The 19,549-nt window shown below is 36.9% G+C and overlaps 1 protein-coding gene across 1 annotated transcript; it reads right to left on the bottom strand.

Annotated features, from left to right (window-relative positions):
- Positions 1-13,241: 13,241 nt before the first annotated feature.
- LOC18054686 (polyubiquitin-A) lies at positions 13,242-19,549 on the bottom strand. Its single transcript, XM_006452121.2, is given in 3 exon segments — positions 13,242-15,063; positions 17,441-18,586; positions 19,468-19,549. Coding segments are annotated over 2 exon segments (2,748 nt in total). The 5' UTR covers positions 19,468-19,549; the 3' UTR covers positions 13,242-13,461.

The raw sequence follows: 19,549 nt of genomic DNA, 5'->3' as shown, positions 1-19,549 counted from the left end.
AGTTGTTGAAATTGACAAGAAATGAAGGAGTACCATAATCTTGAGTCTTGGGGACTCTATGATCAGGGAAGTTGCCAAAGAAAAAACAGTTGCTGATCTGTGGGCAAAGCTTAAAAGGGTGTATATGACTAAATCTCTAACCAATAGGCTTTACATCAAGAAAATGATGTTTACGCTAAAAATGGCTGAGGGATCATCTCTTGAAAACCACATAGATGAATTGAACAAAGTCAGTGATACACTGGAAATCATTGATGAAGGTTTAGATGATGAAGGTAAAGCATTGCTTCTAATGAGTTCTCTTCCATCATCATATTCAAACTTTGTTGATGCACTCATGTATGGGAGACAAACTTTGTCATTGAATGAAGTTAAGGCTACTCTAAATACTAGAGGGCTGCAAGAAAAGTCAGGGAATATGAACTCTGGAGAAGTGTTGGCTGTTAAAGCAAAAACTGATAAGAATGATGGAAAGAAAAAAAAGCAAGGGAATAACAAATAAAAGACTAAAAGCAAAAAGTGCTTTCAGTGTCAGAAAGAAGGGCATTTCAAGAAAGATTGCCCAAAAATAAAGAATAAGAAAATGGAGCAAAATGGAGATGCAACTACTGCTGTGGAAGAGAGGTATGAGTCAGCAAGAGTATGTGTGGCTATAGAGCATGTGCAAAAAGGTACCTTGATTCTAGACTCAGGTTGTACATTTCATATGTGTCCTTTTAAAAATTACGTATTAAACTATCATGAGACTGATGGAAGAAGAGTAATGACGGGTAACAATGTTGTTTGTAAAATTGTTGGGATAAGAAATGTAAACCTAAAGTTGCATGATGGTACAATAAGGGAATTAAGGGAAGTTAGATATGTTCCTGAACTCAAAAGAAACTTAATATATTTAGGTATGCTTGACCAGATGGGGCTTAGCATTTAGCTTGAATCTAGTGAGCTGAGGATTTCAAATGGTGATGGGGTTGTTATGATAGGTTACAAATGAAATAGGGTATATGTCTTGGATGGTGAGGCCATAACTGGTTTGTCAGGAGTGTCAATTAGCTCAAGTAATGATAATACTTTGTTGTGGCACCTTAGATTAGGACATATGAGTTTAAAAGGACTGAAAGAATTTCAAAAGCAAGGGGTTCTGGGCACTAGTCAAATCTCAGAATTGGATTTTTGTGAAGACTGTGTATTAGGCAAAGCAACTAGAAATAACTTTAACAAATCAGTTCATTCAACCAAAGGCATCATTGAATGCATACACTCAAACCTATGGGGACCTACACAGAAAATGTCACTAGGTGGTAACACCTATTTTTTTGTCTCTAATTGATTATTATTCAAGGAGAGTATGGGTTTATGTCTTAAAGCATAAGGATCAAGTATTTGGAAAGTTCAGAGAGTGGAAATCCCTAATTGAAAATCAAACTGGACTGAAGGTAAAGAAACTCAGGGCTGACAATGGCCTTGAGTTTTGCAATCATGAGTTTGATAGCTATTGTGCAGATCATGGCATTGCAAGGCATAGAACTGTGAGGTTGACACCTCAACAAAATGGTTTAGCCGAAAAAATGAACAGAACCCTGATGGACAAAGTAAAGAGCATGCTAATTCAGTCACAATTTCCAAAAGGGTTGTGGGCTGAGATTCTGTTAACAACAAGCTACCTAGTAAATCTGAGTCCTTCTGTACCACTTGATTTCAAAACCCCATTTAAAAAATGGCATGGGAAACCAGTAAATTATGACAGCCTCAAAGTATTTGGATGTCCAGCATATGCACATGTAAGCCAAGGGAAGTTGGCTCCAAGAGCTGTCAAAGGAAAATTAATTTGGTATCCTGAAGGTGTTAAGGCGTTCAAACTGTGGTGTACAGACCTTAATCCTCCTAGGTACATAATCAGTAGGGATGTAGTATTTAATAAAAAAGTTGTATTGGATGTGAAGAAACCTACAAATACAGATGCACTAAAGGATAAGGATAAGACCAAAGTTCAGTTTGAGGTGGAGCCTTACAACAAAGAAGCTTTAGGAGATGAAAATGACATTAATCAAGGATTTGATGACCAGGAAAATGATTGAGTAAGGCAGATTGAAGCTCAGTATCATGAATACCAGCTGACAAGAGACAAAGAAAAAAGAAAAATAAAAGCACCACTCAAATATGGATATGCAGATCTGATAGCATATGCACTAACAGCATCTCATCAAATTGATGATGATAAACCCAAGAACTACAAGGAGGCTATCCAAGGTCTATACAAAGATGAATGGAAAATGGCTATGGATAAAGAAATCTCCTCACTGAAGAAAAACAATACATGGGAGCTTGTTAAAAGGCCTGCAAACAGCAGAACAATAAGATGTAAATGGATTTACAGAGTCAAAGATGGATTAACAACTACTGAACCTAAAAGATTCAAAGCGAGGTTAGTAGCTAAGGGGTATACTCAGAGGGCTGGAGTGGATTTTTCAAGGAGGTTTTCCCACCAGTAATCAGGCATGCATCAATTAGAGTATTACTAACTTTAACAGATGTAAAAGACATTAAGCTTGATCAACTTGATGTCAAGACAACCTTTCTGCATGTAAGACTACATGAGGATATCCTGATGACACATCATGAAGGGTATATTAATCCAGAGTCTGTTGATTGTGTGTGTCTGCTGAAGAAGTCATTGTATGGGCTGAAGCAATCACCCAAGCAGTGGTACCTTAGATTTAATGAGTTTATGGTTACTCATGGATATCTAAGGTATAGCTATGATGTATGTGTTTGCTACAAGATGATAAAATCAGTCAACTACATATATCTACTGTTATATGTAGATTATATACTGATTGCTTGTAGTGAAAGATGAGAGATTGAGGCCTTGAAGTAGCTGCTCAATTCAGAATTTGATATGAAGGATTTGAGTCCAGCAAAGAAGATTTTGGGTATAGAAATAATAAGGAACAGAAAGAAGGGTACTATGATTCTTTCCCAAAGGAAGTATCTGGAGAAGGTACTTGAAAGTTTTGGGATGTCAAGCAGCAAATCAGTAGTAACCCCTCTAGCATCTCACTTTAAGTTGTCTTGTTCACAATATCCCAGAACAGATGAAGAAAAAGGTGAAATGACAAAAGTCCCTTATGTAAATGCTATTGGTTGCATGATGTATGCAAAGGAACACTGGAAGGCTGTAAAATGGGTGTTGAGGTATTTGAAAGATACACAATGGTATGGTCTGGTATATGGAAAATCAGCTGGAAATGATGCAAGACTCTGTGGTTATGTTGATTCAGACTTTGCTGGGGACTTAGACAGGAGAAGATCTCTAACAGGTTATCTGTTTTTCTTGGATGGTTGCCTTATTAACTGGAAGGCAAGTTTGCAGTATGTTGTTGCCTTGTCAACAACAGAGGTAAAATACATTGCTGCAACAGAAGCTGTCAGAGAGTCTTTATGGCTGAGAGGGTTGATAGCAGAACTGGGAATAAACTGGAGATTGTTGAAGTTCATTGTGACAGCTCAAGTGCAATTTACTTGAGTAAGAACTCAGCACACCATGAGAAAACTAAACACATAGATATCAAGTTACATTTCATCAGAAATGCAATATCGAAAGGTGTGATTAGTATGGAGAAAGTGCACACTGAAAATAACCCTGCTGACATGCTTACTAGGGTCGTTCCTACAGTTAAGTTCAAGAGTTGCTTGGACAAAGCTGGGTTTAGAAGTTTTAGGAGAAAGCTTCTTGAAAAGCTCTGTTATTAGCTCTTGAGGCTCTTTGTAATCGTCTTTGATAAATCAATAAACTTGGTCCAGTTTTTCTTGTGAATGTAAGCTAGTGGAAGCTAGCTGAACCACGTTAATTTCTTTTGTTTTGCTGCTAGGTTCTTTAAGTTCTTATAGTTCTAGTTCTTTTGTGATTTGTTCTGGATTGATTCTTTTTGCATCTTGGTTGTCTGATTTGCGATCTTGGCAAGTGTTTCGAGTTGATCATTAACTAATCTGTCACTCCAAAACACTGCACTATATTTTAAAAAAATCAAATTTCCATCATATATACACTTTAATGTGGCAAAATTATCGGTAACATAATGGGCGAATGATGATTTTGAGTAATTTTCGAATCATTGTTTGTTCTTCATATAGTGATAGTCACATAAATTGATTTGCCTTTTTTGACATAAATTCTAAGTAACATCGAGGAGTTAAGATATACTTTGCCGCTCACAGTCACATCCAATAATTAAGGATGCATTTGGAATTAAGGTACTGTAACTTTTAAGCTGCAGCTGTTGTGGAAAAAAAAACTGTAACTATGAAATATAAATTAATAATATATAGTAAATATAAATTTTAAATAATAATTTTGACAAAATTATTAAAAATATAATAGATTATCCATTATACAAGTGAAAAATTATGTCGACATAGCTTTCAAGCTATAGTTGTTAGTGTTTACTAAGCACTTTACTGATGGAGCTTAAAAGTTACAGCTGTTTAACCTCAATTTCAAACACATCTTAAGATTAGTATGTATAAAAATCAATGCGGAAATATTATCTCATTACTACACATATTTAGGACATTTTTAATAAATAACAAAAATAAATAATATTAAGACATTAATTATCATGATACAAAACTGCGTACGATAATAAGAAGTAAAAAATAAACAAGTACTTTGATATAAACAGTGTTATTATTTTATATGTAACAATAATATAATAAGGGAAATTATCACCGGTATACCCTTAAATGTCACCGATATCAAACGTGCTACAACACTTTTCACTTATATCACTCGTATACCCTAAGTTGACAAAAGAGTTCTGGCGTCCACCTTTCCGTTTACTACCGTTAAGACATGCTGACGTCATAGGGTAATATAGTCTTTTAATAAAGAAGAGGCTGCAAAGGAAGACGGCATCGTTTTAATACCTCGAAAACACTGCCGTTTCACTGTAATTGAAAATAAAATAAAAAATCCGATGTCGTTTTTTTTATTTTGGTTAAAAAAAAATTACAAAGAAACGACATCGTTTCACTGTCAAAGACAAAAAGAGAGAAGTGGTCCATCCTCCTCATTCTTTATTCACATCGAGAGAAGTTTGCATGCATATGAACAACCGGTGCAAGACTGTATGCATGCCTGCCTGCCATCTTTTTACTAAAAACCCTCAAAATCTGACCATCAAACAAGTTTAAGTGATAGCTGTGGAGATTGATTTGGACCTTGACAGAAGAGTAAGCTAATTTCGATCGAATCCAGCGAGCAAAGCATCAAGTTGTTAGGTATGTTCATATATAATTTTTTTTTTCATGCAATATATCTCTTATCTCTTATTTAGTCAATAGATATAAGAAATAATTTGAAATTATCCGAATTTATGAGAATTTAATTTTTGTTACAAACCCTAGAATGTAGAAAACGAAGAAATAAGCAGTGGTTATTTTTTGGGTTATTTATATTCTTATGTAATCAATGTTTTAGGTTTATAGAAGTGCATTTAGATGGTAAATGATATCGGTTCTGGTTTTTGCATATTGAGGGTCTGTTTGTTGTTACATGTATTTCGTTAAAACTAATTGGGGCTTTTTTCAACTTACGGACTGTTGAGTATTGTATGATATTTATTTCCTACACTGTGTTTGAAAAGCTTAAAGGGTCCATATTTAAGCACATTGTGTTATTTTTTGGATTACAGTAGACATGTCAATAATGGAGCTAGTGATTTCTTTCAAAGGAGAAAAGGGTTGTTGAATGCAATTCCGAACACATGGCCTACTGCCTATCATAGGGCATGTTGTAGGCATGTGTATGCTAATTTTGTGAAAGAACATGCTGGTGCCAACTTGTGGACTCTTTTTTGGAAGGCAGCAAAAAGTAGTAACAACCATGATTATAAGGAGGCAATGGCACAGATCAAAGAGGAAAAGTTAGCAGCATATAATTGGTTGGAAAGAGAGCTGTAGGGATACACTTGGTCTATACATACATACGACAGAAACTGCAAGGTAGAAAGGACTGACAACAATGCCTCTGAGTGCTTCAACAGTTGGATTCTGCCTTATAAAGACAGACCTGTTTTGTCAATGCTTGAGGAAATTAGATGCAGACTGATGAAAAGATTTACAAAGAAAGAAATGAGGGAAATACTTGGCAAAAAACTATAGCTCCTAGGATTTACAAAAAGTCGGATCAAACTTTCAAGAAAGGAGAAAAAATGATTGTGCAACCCTCGGGAGACTTGAATTTTCAAGTCATGGATAAATCTTATTATCCAGCTAGGAGGTTTATAGTGAAATTAGAGGACAAGACGTGCGATTGTGGGTATTGGGAAATTGCTGGCTTACCTTGCTCTCATTCTATGGCTGCCATAGGCTATGCAAGGCATGAAATTGAGGAGTATATTCCATTTTGCTTTACCAAGCAGGCCTACATTAATACATATTCAGTTATGTTTAATCCAATTCCCGATGAGCGGACATGGGAGCGTGGTGATAGGCCCCTAATTGATCCCCCAATTGTACGGAAAAATATTGGAAGGCCAAAAAAATGCAGGAAGAGAGCAGCCACTGAACCTAAAAAACGCAGCAGGAGATTCTTTGTCAATTGCTCGGTTTGTGGTGGCTCAAACCACAATGTAAGATCTTGTCCATTGAGACCATCGGTTGCAAGGGCAACCAAAGCTACAAGCACTAATTCTCAGGTATCTATTTAGTCCATCAGTTTTATTCATTTATGTTTATTGTTTATATTGTCATCTAACACAGAAGTTACGTTTTTTCAGCTGTCAATTGGAAATTCTTCAGGCCAGTCAGCAGATCCTTTAAGGCAGCCATCAAAGCCAACCAGAACGAGAAATAAAGCGAGGAGAGACCATGTACCAAGTGATCGAAGTAAAAGCTCTAGTGCTGAATCGATGAAAAGAAAAAGCGCAAATGTTGTTGGAGTTGCTGGAACAAGCAAAAAAAGAGGTTGAATTTCGTTTCTTTTTGTTCATATTTCATAATTGCATATAAGGAGCTTAATTTATTTTCTTTTCTGTAATATAGGAAAGACTTCACATGTCAACCTATCCCAAGTTAGCCAATCACAGAATCCATCACAAGCGTCCACTGTCACAGGTGCTTTGTAATGAGTCCACTGTCACAAGTGCTTTGTAATGAGTTTGATGCTCATGTTGCATTGTTTTGTTGGAAACTATCTATCAACTTCAATTTCCTTAACTATTATGCTAGTTATGTGATTTCAACTGAACTTAATTATGCTCTTGTATGAGCTAAGCTATTGAAATGGTTTTTGGAATATGTATTTGAAGGAGATATGTTGCTATCTGCATCTTTTGGATATGTTATGATTAGATTAATGATGTTTTAGTTGATAATTATGACTGTTGAATATTTCTTGAATACAAACTTTGTGTGTTACATTACTTTCTCATAAGGACAATTACAAAGACACACACTAGCACAATTAGGATCCATTTAAGCTTTCCTTCGATGCTTTTTAGCCTTTTCTTTATCTTAACCAAATCAACATTCAGCTTCAAGTTTTGCCCTGCCATCACGCCATTAGTACTAGGATATATGAGAGATTCCACAGTGAACTATTCCCAAAATCCACAATGCCTCGCTCCACAATGTTTCCACCTGCATGACCAAAACATTGCATTAGGGTTTTGCAATGTAGTTGACACCATAGCCACTGCTTGCACGCCACACTTGCAGTATTTTGGTTGACATTTTACTTTATCATATTTGGTATGTCCACTGTCAGCAGAACTTGATGCTTCACTGGAGGCCATTTTCATATGAATTGCTTGGTATGTGATGGATCAATGATTTGTTAATGTGCTTCTGGTTTTTAGTTGGAAAAGAGTAGCAAATTGATTGAATTTAAAGAGATTATCAGGTGTGTGGTGGCTGATTTCTTGTTGGAAATTGGTTGAATGTTGTAAGCTTTTTTTGTTGTGTTTTAGGTCATTATATAGTTGAAAATGTAACCGTTATTGGCTCCCAACGGTTACATTTTCAATTGCTTCAATTTCGGGATAAATTTGTCTTTTTCAGTTTATTTGAGTTTAAAGGGTAAAATAGTCATTTTGCTCAAATTCTGTTAAGTTGTTAACGGGAGTAAACGGAAAAGTGGATGCCAGAACTCTTTTGTCAACTTAGGGTATACGAGTGATATAAGTAAAAAATGTTGTAGCACATTTGATATCGGTGACATTTAAAGGTATACCGGTGATAATTTCCCATATAATAATACTGTATAATAAACAGTTTTTGTTATTATTATTTTTTCCTCTTACTGCCGTTCCAATGGCAGTTTCCTAATAATAGTAATGGCTTTCAGATGATTCCAAGAAAAAACAAACAGTATAAGTTTTTGTGCAATTCGTGCGTAGAACTAATCTACGAGGAAGCACGCATGCAGCAACTCGAGCACGCAACCCGCCAACAAGATGAATGAAATATGAAAAACAAAAAAAACGACGTCGATTTGTAGCAGGCTCTGCATAACCGTCCATTTGTAAGCAAGTTTCGTCAGCAAACAATGCAGAGCCACACCATCAAAATCCATCTTCCAAACTGTCCACGTAGCAATCACATGCAATTAATTTATACTCACAAATTCCGTAATAAATGAGTTGAATCTATCTGACTGTCGGGAATTTTTGTATTGTAGCATCAGACCACTCGAAGAAAACCAGCCACAGTGCAAACAAAAGCAAGCTGAAATATCTAATAACCACCATAGGAATCATTTCAAGGCAGCATTTTCATGAAACACTTCGTGTAAGTAAGCCGAAATTCAAGCATCAAACCATTCATAGACTGAAAATTTTAGAAATTTTTAATTCATTTGAAAGGATTTAGCGACACATATATATACATTTAAATATGATCATGAGGATAAGGAAGTAGAGAACGAATCCTGCCAACTTGGTGTACCAGGAGAGCACGTGAATCAAGTGCTGGCAGGCAAAATGATCATGCATAAGGCAGCCTTCTCCTGTCTTCCGGATTGAGGTTGTTGCGGCTGAGAATGAGTTCTTGAATTCAGATATTAGGTTAATACAAGTATACGATTCTCAATTCTGAATTAGCTAGTTTTTCGATATTAGTTATGTTCAGGGGTTTATATGGTTTGAGAGTCAAATTCCCTTATGAGTAAGCTAGCCTACTCTAATTTCTGAAGTAATCACACAGAAAGACTGGTTTATATGCGACGAAGGGTCGAAGAGATTTTATATTGGCTGAGAATGAACCTTAAGGTCTGTGTATAAACTTAATGGAATCCTCAACTCAAACTAAATTTTAAATATAAGTTAAGCTCATAAACTTAATTTTTACGTAACATTAGAGCGAGACTCATGCACCAATGATCCTACACTAATTTATATAGTAAGCAATTTTCTAGAATGGTGATAACTAATTAGTTCAGATTTTCTTTCTTTCTTAAAACGAATTAAGACTCTGATGTTACATTGACTAAATTTTTCTCCTCCACAATATACATATATAACTCTTTGAGTAGTTTTTTTTTTTTAATAACTCTTTGAGTAGTTTTTTTTTTTAATAAGGAGCAGTTAATTTCATAAAACTTCATTAGGATATTCTTTTTTTATTTATTTAAAACGCCGTTAGAAGCATTTGTGTGACACTGATTTCTTGCGCAATTACTATATTAGTTCCAATTTAAAAAACATTTTAAATTGTAAACGAAAATGACACATCGGTCCCTCTTAAAATATTGATGTTAACGGAAGAAATGGAACAGTGGAGGTATTTTTAGCTTTTAGGGTTTTGTAAATGTGGTAGGGATTTAAATTTGAGGGCTTTATAATAGAAAATTTTTAAAAATTGAAGAAAAAACAGGTTGAAAGAAGAAAATTTTGTTTTCGTAAGAGATTTCACCTTCAACCAGACTGAATTTTTAACGATTGTAACAGAAAAGTAACAAATGTTATACCTCCATATATTGCGGTAATGATTCAATCCTTGGTAATAACCCACCCATTTATTGAAAAGATGTTTATTAATTTACATAGCCTCTCAAGTCTACATGCACTCACTCGCCAAAAACACACGATGACGTGCTTAATTAATTACTATTACTAGACCAACAAGCACGGAGATCAGCTGGTATGAGGTTGTTCTAACTTAACCAAGGTCCTCAAGGTTTGGGAGTGCAGTTGTGTTAAATAATTGTTGGAAGAGCTTTGCCGTACTAATAGTTCTACCCGGCTCGAATCTGGATTAGTCAAAACCTAATGTGGTCTTTCAATACCAAATGGTCTCTTGTACCAAAAAAAAAAAAAAATTACTACTACTAAGTAGCTATAATCACTCAAACCTCCAGCTAATTAAATACTAGAGCACAAGTGATTAGCTTAATTTATTCCTACTACGCATAAAGCTCTTCATCATCTCTACGCATGGGCTGCATTTGGCACATGCGAGGCGTTTCACTTGCCGTTTCATACATTTCCTGCTGGCCGCCGTGCGCTCCCTGTTGCTGCTGGCATCTCAAGGCTTGCGCAAGTCTCAGGCAGCGGCATCTGGTATCCAATTGCTGCAATTGCCTGCAGCTTTCGTGGAGGTGTTAGTGCTGGTTGTCCCATCCTCCCCCCTGGCTCTGCTGCCTCAAAAACATTTGGCAGTGCCTAAGACGCTGCTGCTGGCAATGCTGGCCCTGAGGGTCAACATTTTCATCGATCTCGACGGTGGTTTGGTACATTGAGGCGTTGGCAACAAGGAGGAAGAGTGCAAAGGCAGCTAGAAGGGGAGCGAGCTTCGCCATTTGCTTGCTGTTGGAGATTTGAGTATTAGGGTTAATATGTTCTGTGTTGGTTGATGGTGAGAACTGGGGTGGTGACGGGGTGCATTAGTAATAAAATTTGGGCATTGCATGGCTTAAACGTGTGAGATGGCTTGGTAACACGCAGGCTCAACATACAAATTGATTGCGTATATTAGTGGTTTTTGTTTGTCCATGGACTTATGTATGCTTAGGGATTTTGCTTCTTTTGAAATTAATATCGTACTAGAGTACTTCCTTTCAAAAGAAATTCGTCCTATAGTTGATGGTAATCACTCCTTGCTAGCTTCTTTATTTGAAGTTTATCTCAATTTCAAAAGAGATTTTATGTAATGAGATATTTATTAATTTTTGAATTTGGTGCATTTTATATAAAAATGACAACGGGCAGTCTATTACGAGTATAAATCTACATATTTATTGCACATTTTAAAATTCTACTTAATATAACCTACTAAATATAATATTTTACCTCTCACACCTCAGAAGATATATTGAATAAGGTATTTATTGAATAATAGTAATTTTTTAAAATAATAGATAATTTTGTATTATGTTTTATAAAATAACTTATTCATCTTCCATAGAAGCTTTAAAAAATATATATTATCTTTTGGATTAGAATCAAATAATTAATTAAGAAATATTTATTCTTTCAAACATGGAATGGACTATGGAGAGAGTAGAGTAGAGTAGAGTAGGACTGGCAATCGGTCAGCCCGAGCCCAAGCCCGAACCCGATCAGATCAAAAAAATTTAAAGCCCGACTGTAAATGAACTCAACCTTTTGATCGACCTGGCCCAAATTGGATCAACGTCGGGTTGAGCCCAACCTAACCCTACAAAAATTGTATTTCATGATTCAATAATTTGAGCAACTCAATTTACTAAAGCTAATGCTGGTGGCAGAATGTGTGGGTGGCTAAGTATGATGGTCGTTGGCTGGAAGGTGGATGTGGCAAGACGGCGACAATGCGCGGCTGGTTCACATTGCGGCGTCGCGTGGCTGATTGCGATCAGAGATGGAGCAAGCTATAGGTGAGACCGAGACAAATGGAGAGTGGAGACAGTTCGCGGCTGATTGGATGGTTGTTGGCTAGCTGGTGCGAGGCGAACGATGACGATGTTGGCTGACAAGACAACGACTAAGTGAATGACGTGGGGTTTACCGGTTTGTCACTGATTGCTTTTGCAAATTGTGATTCTGTGTAAGTGTATGTGGTATGTGATTTACTGAAGAGTGAAGCGTAGGTGCGTGTGTGATGCACTGATCTGTGTCCTATGATTTGTGTGTTTGATGTTGTGATGTGTGCGTGTACTGTGTTTAGTTTTTTTTTTTAAATGGTGTCGGGTTGGCTTAAAGCCTGAACCTGATCCAAAATTTGATCGGGCGTTAAAATTTTGGCCGAACCCGATTCGAAACCCAAAAATTCAAGTCAAAGTCTGAAAAATTAAAGTCGGGTAAGTCGGACAAAAAATAGAGTCAAATTAAATTGCCAAGACTAGAGTAATATTAGAGTAATACAAATAAAAATCATGTAGCCATATTATCTTATTTCTACATGCATTTAACATATTTTTAAATTAAGAACAACAATAATTCAATGTATAGGACGATAATTTTTTTTTTGGTTTTAACCATGAGGTATCCTGGGAAGGACCCCAACTATAGGAGGTACCTTTAAGCCCATACCACAACCCAGACTAGAAGTCCCCGCTCGAACCGGGAGGCACGGTTCTCCTAACAAAGGTGACTTCCCTGCGACTTAAATTGGGGAATAAACCTAGTCAAGTTATTTAAAAGGACTCAATTATCAGTGGAGCTAATACTTTGTTGGTATGTATAGGACGATAATAAGGATACCTATAACATAGTCTTTTCGTGATTCCAGGGCGATCACGTGATTCATAAACAAACAAAGTCAGGTTTATGGCAATTCGCGCGTAGAGGCTAGCAGGCCTGCAGCCCACCAACAAGATGAATGAAAACAATTTTATTATCAAACTAACGATGTCGTATTGCAGCATGCCATTACATGACTGAGACCGTCCGTCGTGTGTAGGCACAAGTTTGATCAACATCAAAACCCAACCATCCAATCGTCCATGTACTTAATTACTTGCAGAATGTACATTTTCAGATCATGTAAATTTACACAGTCCATAATAGAGCTAGTAGCCTAGTTGTAAATGATAGCATTAGTTGTCAAACCACCTCTATAAGCCAGCTTAAAATTTCCGTCTGCATTATTATTTGAAACAGAGCTTGTTTCAATACCAATTTAGAAATCAAACAAGCTAATTATCAAAGGATCAAAACCTCACCAAGACCCCGTGCAGGAACACTACCTTGCCTATAGAATCACACAGTAAATCCAGGCTAAATCCAAAGCAACTGCCAACAGAATTAAAACAGACGAACAAAACATAGCATATATACACACACAAGACAATTTATTCATGAATCAGAAAACCATAGCCTTATTAGAGGCCATTTCAGAGTACGACAACAGATAACAAAAGCTTATTATAAGCATACCATAAAACAACATTTTGCAGCTTAATCTAAGTCATTAAGGCCACAAACGAAACAGAAAAAAGAAAGCAAACCCAAAGAACACAGACACTGGCAGTGGACCAGAGTGCCATTAAAAACCACCACGCAGGCGAAGGACAAGATGTAAAGTAGACTCCTTCTGGATATTGTAGTCAGCCAAAGTACGCCCATCCTCCAGCTGCTTCCCGGCAAAAATCAACCTCTGCTGATCTGGAGGAATCCCTTCCTTGTCCTGGATTTTAGCCTTCACATTATCAATGGTGTCTGAACTCTCAACCTCCAGGGTAATGGTTTTTCCCGTCAATGTCTTCACGAAAATCTGCATTCCTCCACGCAGTCTCAACACCAAATGCAGTGTGGATTCCTTCTGAATGTTGTAATCTGCAAGGGTCCTCCCATCTTCAAGCTGCTTGCCTGCAAAAATCAACCTCTGCTGGTCTGGTGGAATGCCCTCCTTATCTTGGATCTTGGCCTTCACATTATCAATAGTGTCCGAACTCTCTACCTCCAGAGTGATTGTTTTTCCAGTGAGAGTCTTCACAAAAATTTGCATGCCACCACGAAGGCGGAGAACCAAGTGAAGGGTGGACTCCTTCTGAATGTTATAATCTGCAAGGGTCCTACCATCTTCAAGCTGCTTGCCAGCAAAAATCAACCTCTGCTGGTCGGGAGGAATGCCCTCCTTATCTTGGATCTTGGCCTTCACATTATCTATGGTGTCTGAACTTTCCACCTCCAAAGTGATGGTCTTCCCAGTCAAAGTCTTCACAAAGATCTGCATACCTCCACGAAGGCGAAGGACCAAGTGAAGAGTGGACTCCTTCTGAATATTGTAGTCGGCGAGGGTCCTTCCATCTTCAAGCTGCTTACCAGCAAAGATAAGCCTCTGCTGGTCAGGCGGGATGCCTTCCTTGTCTTGAATCTTAGCTTTAACATTGTCAATAGTATCCGAACTCTCAACTTCTAAGGTAATGGTCTTGCCAGTAAGAGTCTTAACAAAGATTTGCATACCACCACGAAGGCGAAGCACCAAGTGAAGGGTAGATTCCTTCTGAATGTTGTAGTCAGCAAGGGTACGGCCATCTTCTAGCTGCTTTCCAGCAAAAATCAGTCTCTGCTGATCAGGAGGGATTCCCTCCTTGTCCTGAATCTTAGCCTTGACATTGTCGATTGTATCAGAACTCTCAACTTCCAAGGTGATAGTTTTACCAGTCAGGGTTTTCACAAATATCTGCATTCCACCTCTTAGACGGAGGACCAGGTGGAGGGTGGACTCCTTCTGAATGTTATAGTCGGCAAGGGTGCGGCCATCCTCAAGTTGTTTGCCAGCAAAAATAAGCCTTTGCTGGTCTGGTGGGATCCCTTCCTTGTCCTGAATCTTGGCTTTGACATTGTCAATAGTGTCGGAGCTTTCCACCTCAAGGGTGATAGTTTTTCCAGTGAGGGTCTTTACAAAGATCTGCATACCACCCCTGAGACGAAGGACCAAGTGAAGGGTGGACTCCTTCTGGATGTTATAGTCAGCAAGAGTGCGGCCATCCTCGAGTTGTTTGCCAGCAAAGATGAGCCTTTGCTGGTCTGGTGGGATCCCTTCCTTATCCTGGATCTTGGCTTTTACATTATCAATGGTGTCAGAGCTTTCGACCTCAAGGGTTATGGTCTTGCCGGTGAGAGTCTTCACAAAGATTTGCATCTGTTAGAACCAAAAGAACATAACATCAGATTTGCTAATAAAAATCATTTACCTCCTCACTGAAACATGAGTCATACTATCAATTTCAAAAATATGAGTCAAAATTCTCAATGAAGGGTTTTTCATATTTGATTAGTTTCATAATTACCAAAGAATTCCCAAGAACCAATATATTATCAAGGGAAAAGAAACAAGACAATCATAAAGAGCCTTCCATGGTAATACTTTGTGTTGACATGCATTAAATTTGATATACATAATATATCAAATTGTTAATCACATAATATAACAATTGGGTCTTCAAATCACATAAAGAAAAACTATATATATCTGGGTTTTAAAAGAAAACAAATCAAAGACTGTACTGATAAATCTAATACTACAAAAGCGCTATAGGACTCAAGAACAGCCACAATTCCACAGAACGCTAATAAAATTTTTTATGTAATTCACAATATGTCAACAAACAAATTACTTTCTATGGATAAAAAAATACCTAACCTCGTAAATAAATAAAAAAACGCAATATACGAAAAATTCAATCTAATCAAGAATCCACTTTTAACAAATTAAATAAAAAATTATGAAGAATGGGGCGAATTATTGAAAAAAAAAATTACCTTGAAAGGCTTGAAAGCAAAGAGAACAAGATGATACTTCGTAAATTCAGAGGAGAGAAATTTTGATAAATGAAGGCTCTAGTGAATGGGCTCGTTATTTATAGCGGAGATTAACGACTTTGGCAGCGGTAAAGTAGTTGATAGAAACAAATCGTAACGTGCCACGTGTTACATCAATACACACACGGCACGCTTTCTTTTCGTGATGACCGGGCGTGAGCTGGACTTTACGACCGTCGAATAAAGCAAGTGTAAAACGGATTTGCTCTTTTGTTCCCATACGGCAAGTGGTTTTGTAGGATTACAAGTTGAACAACTAGGAGATGTTTTGTTTTATTTTATGTCTTTATTTTTTTCAATTAAAAATAATCTCCTAGTTATAACTTTTTATATATGGGAGCCCCTATGTTATAATTAATGTAACATACACACTCAACAACAACCACATAAATAATGGGCCCATATAATTTGTGTGGTTGTTGTTGAGTGTGTATGTTACATTAATTGTAACATAGCATTTGCCTTTATATATTCCTTACTATTAAAACGGTTAACAAAAATGCCAAAAATGAATCAACATATAAAATAATTATTTGTTTAGACAATTTGCGTGGCTTTTTAAAATTATTCAATTCATTCTTACTTAATAAATGTCAGTTTTAAACCATATTAAACACAGCCACTATTTAAAAACAAAAAAAAATAGTCCAACAATGATGAAAAGTATTAAAAGTAATGATAAATATATCGTTTCACCAAAAAAATGATGAACATATTTTAAATAATTTTATAAATAAAATGGCCAATTGGCAATCGATCCAAAGCCTAAGGATTAAAATGAAATTTACCCCTTCTGGAGTTTATCAAAGTTTGATTACCAAGACATTCCGTATCAGAGTTTTATTTGTTCAAGTTTGAGCTTGGACGCTACGGAAGAGAGTAATGAGATGAATTTGCTTTTTAATCCAATTGATGGGAAAATCAACGACGCGAGTTTTCTTCTTGTCACTTGCTGTGTTTCCAACCAATCCACAAAAAAAAAAAAACAAAAAAAGGCACAAGATCTATGTTTCATCTACTTATTTGATCATCTTCAAATAATAAGATAGCAGTTTGATCATCTTCGAGTCCAGCCGCCGAAACACTGCTTCAGGCTTTATTTTATTTTATTTTTTAAAATAGACCAGTGACGGAAAAGTTTTTTAGGTGCCCGTAAACTGGATGAAAATAGGCGAAAATATCCCATTTCCAATTCAGTCCCCCAGCGCAGTCACATTCATGCAACTTTAGAGCCCTCATGATTTGCATTTTCTGGAAATTTTCTAACACAAAATTCTTTAACTACTTCATTTGGAAAATAAAACCACATATTATTGGAGTCTTCACCTGCTTCCCTAATTCCAATAGAAATTTAGGAGAAAATGCTGATGCATTTAGGCTATGTTCAACTGGAACCAACGGCCTATAAAAATAAAATAAAATAAAATGTTGAACAAATGGAACCCCACAGCAAAGAAATCAAAATAAATCCAACATGTTAATTAAACATGTATTTATTCAAGAAAGAAATTCTTAGAAATGATAATGTGACCTTAAATCCAACATAACAAACATAGTTCAACAACCGATATTAACTTCAAACGGTTTTCACAAACTTAAATAAAAGCCATTTTACCAATGGCAGGCAAACATTGACCACACAGCTTAAACATGAGAGACTGAAAGCAAATAAAAAACACACACTCAGATGACCAAACTCAGAAACCTCCACGAAGACGGAGCACAAGATGCAGAGTGGACTCCTTCTGGATGTTGTAATCAGCAAGAGTCCTTCCATCCTCAAGTTGCTTTCCAGCAAAGATCAACCTCTGCTGGTCCGGTGGAATCCCCTCCTTATCCTGGATCTTAGCCTTAACATTGTCAATTGTGTCCGAACTCTCAACCTCCAATGTGATGGTTTTCCCAGTGAGTGTCTTCACAAAAATCTGCATACCACCACGGAGGCGAAGAACCAAGTGGAGAGTGGATTCTTTCTGGATGTTATAGTCTGCAAGAGTCCTTCCATCTTCAAGCTGCTTTCCAGCAAAAATGAGCCTCTGCTGATCTGGTGGGATACCCTCCTTGTCTTGAATTTTGGCTTTCACATTGTCAATGGTGTCAGAACTTTCTACCTCAAGAGTGATTGTTTTTCCTGTCAGGGTTTTCACAAAAATCTGCATACCACCACGGAGACGGAGCACCAAGTGGAGGGTTGACTCCTTCTGGATGTTGTAGTCAGCTAGAGTACGGCCATCTTCAAGTTGTTTGCCAGCAAAGATCAATCTCTGCTGATCGGGAGGGATGCCCTCCTTGTCCTGAATCTTAGCCTTGACATTGTCGATTGTGTCAGAGCTTTCAACCTCCAAAGTTATAGTTTTACCAGTCAGGGTTTTCACAAAAATCTGCATACCACCCCTGAGACGAAGTACCAAATGAAGGGTTGATTCCTTCTGGATGTTGTAGTCTGCAAGTGTGCGTCCATCCTCAAGTTGTTTGCCAGCAAAGATGAGCCTTTGCTGGTCTGGTGGGATCCCTTCCTTATCCTGAATTTTGGCTTTGACATTGTCAATGGTGTCCGAGCTTTCCACCTCAAGGGTAATGGTCTTTCCAGTGAGGGTCTTTACAAAGATTTGCATGCCACCCCTAAGACGAAGAACCAAGTGCAGGGTCGACTCCTTCTGGATGTTATAATCGGCGAGTGTGCGCCCATCCTCAAGCTGTTTACCAGCAAAGATAAGCCTCTGCTGATCTGGTGGAATCCCTTCCTTGTCCTGGATCTTAGCTTTGACATTATCAATGGTATCGGAGCTTTCAACCTCAAGGGTTATGGTTTTTCCAGTGAGAGTCTTCACAAAGATTTGCATCTATTGGATAAAAAAAACACCACATCAGTATATATTCATACAGAACAACCAAATGAAACAAGCAAAACTAAATACTATACATGTACACTCTATTTACGATTCAAAAGAGGCAAATATATAACAACATCTAGCATAACCAATAACACTGAGTTGAAGAAGATGCCGTCACTTCATAATTCAAAGACACTTTATGCTTCCCATCAATGTGCAGGTTTCTCAGAGCAAAAATTGACTATAAATGGACAAAGGTAAAAGGACGAAATGCTATTTTCAAGAACAATCAACCACCATAATGAAAGATTTAACGATTTCACTTTTGTTTTTTTAAGGACGAAATGCTATTTTCAAGAACTATCAACCACCATAACGAAAGATTTCGCAATTTTGCCTTTTTTTTTTTAAGGACGAAATGCTATTTTCAAGAACAATCAACCACCATAACAAAAGATTTCACAATTTCACCTTTTTTTTTTTTAAAGACAGAACCATATTAAACACCAGACTTGAGTTGATCTTTTTTTACCTCACAAATCTTATAGAATTACATAGTATGCCCATATTAAACACCTAAAATTTTAAGATTATCTCAGAAAGAGCACTAAAACTCCACCAATCAAAACCTAAATAAAACCCACAAAGCTGATTATTAAGTGTCACCTGGCCATAATTATCAATTCAAACGACAAATAAGCGATCCCTATCTACAGCTTATCAAAAGAAAATAATTAACATATCACCATATGAAGATGAACAACAAAAGATCAAACCCTAATTCACAAATTAATCGACAAAACATCGCATCATGGCAACCAAATCAATCATTAAACTAAATATTAATAAGAAAAGATAAACCAAAACACAAGGAGAGTAATTATTATTACCTTGACAAAGAGATTCAAAGAAGGCCTTAATCAAATTGAAGGTGAAGATTATCTGAGAAACTGTGAGGAAAAACGAGACCCG

Source organism: Citrus clementina, unplaced genomic scaffold (genome assembly GCF_000493195.1).
Source record: "Citrus clementina cultivar Clemenules unplaced genomic scaffold, Citrus_clementina_v1.0 scaffold_1, whole genome shotgun sequence".
NCBI lineage: Eukaryota > Viridiplantae > Streptophyta > Magnoliopsida > Sapindales > Rutaceae > Citrus > Citrus x clementina.
The sequence above is the reverse complement of the archived record's forward strand: the minus strand, read 5'-3'. Positions and strand labels throughout refer to the sequence as shown.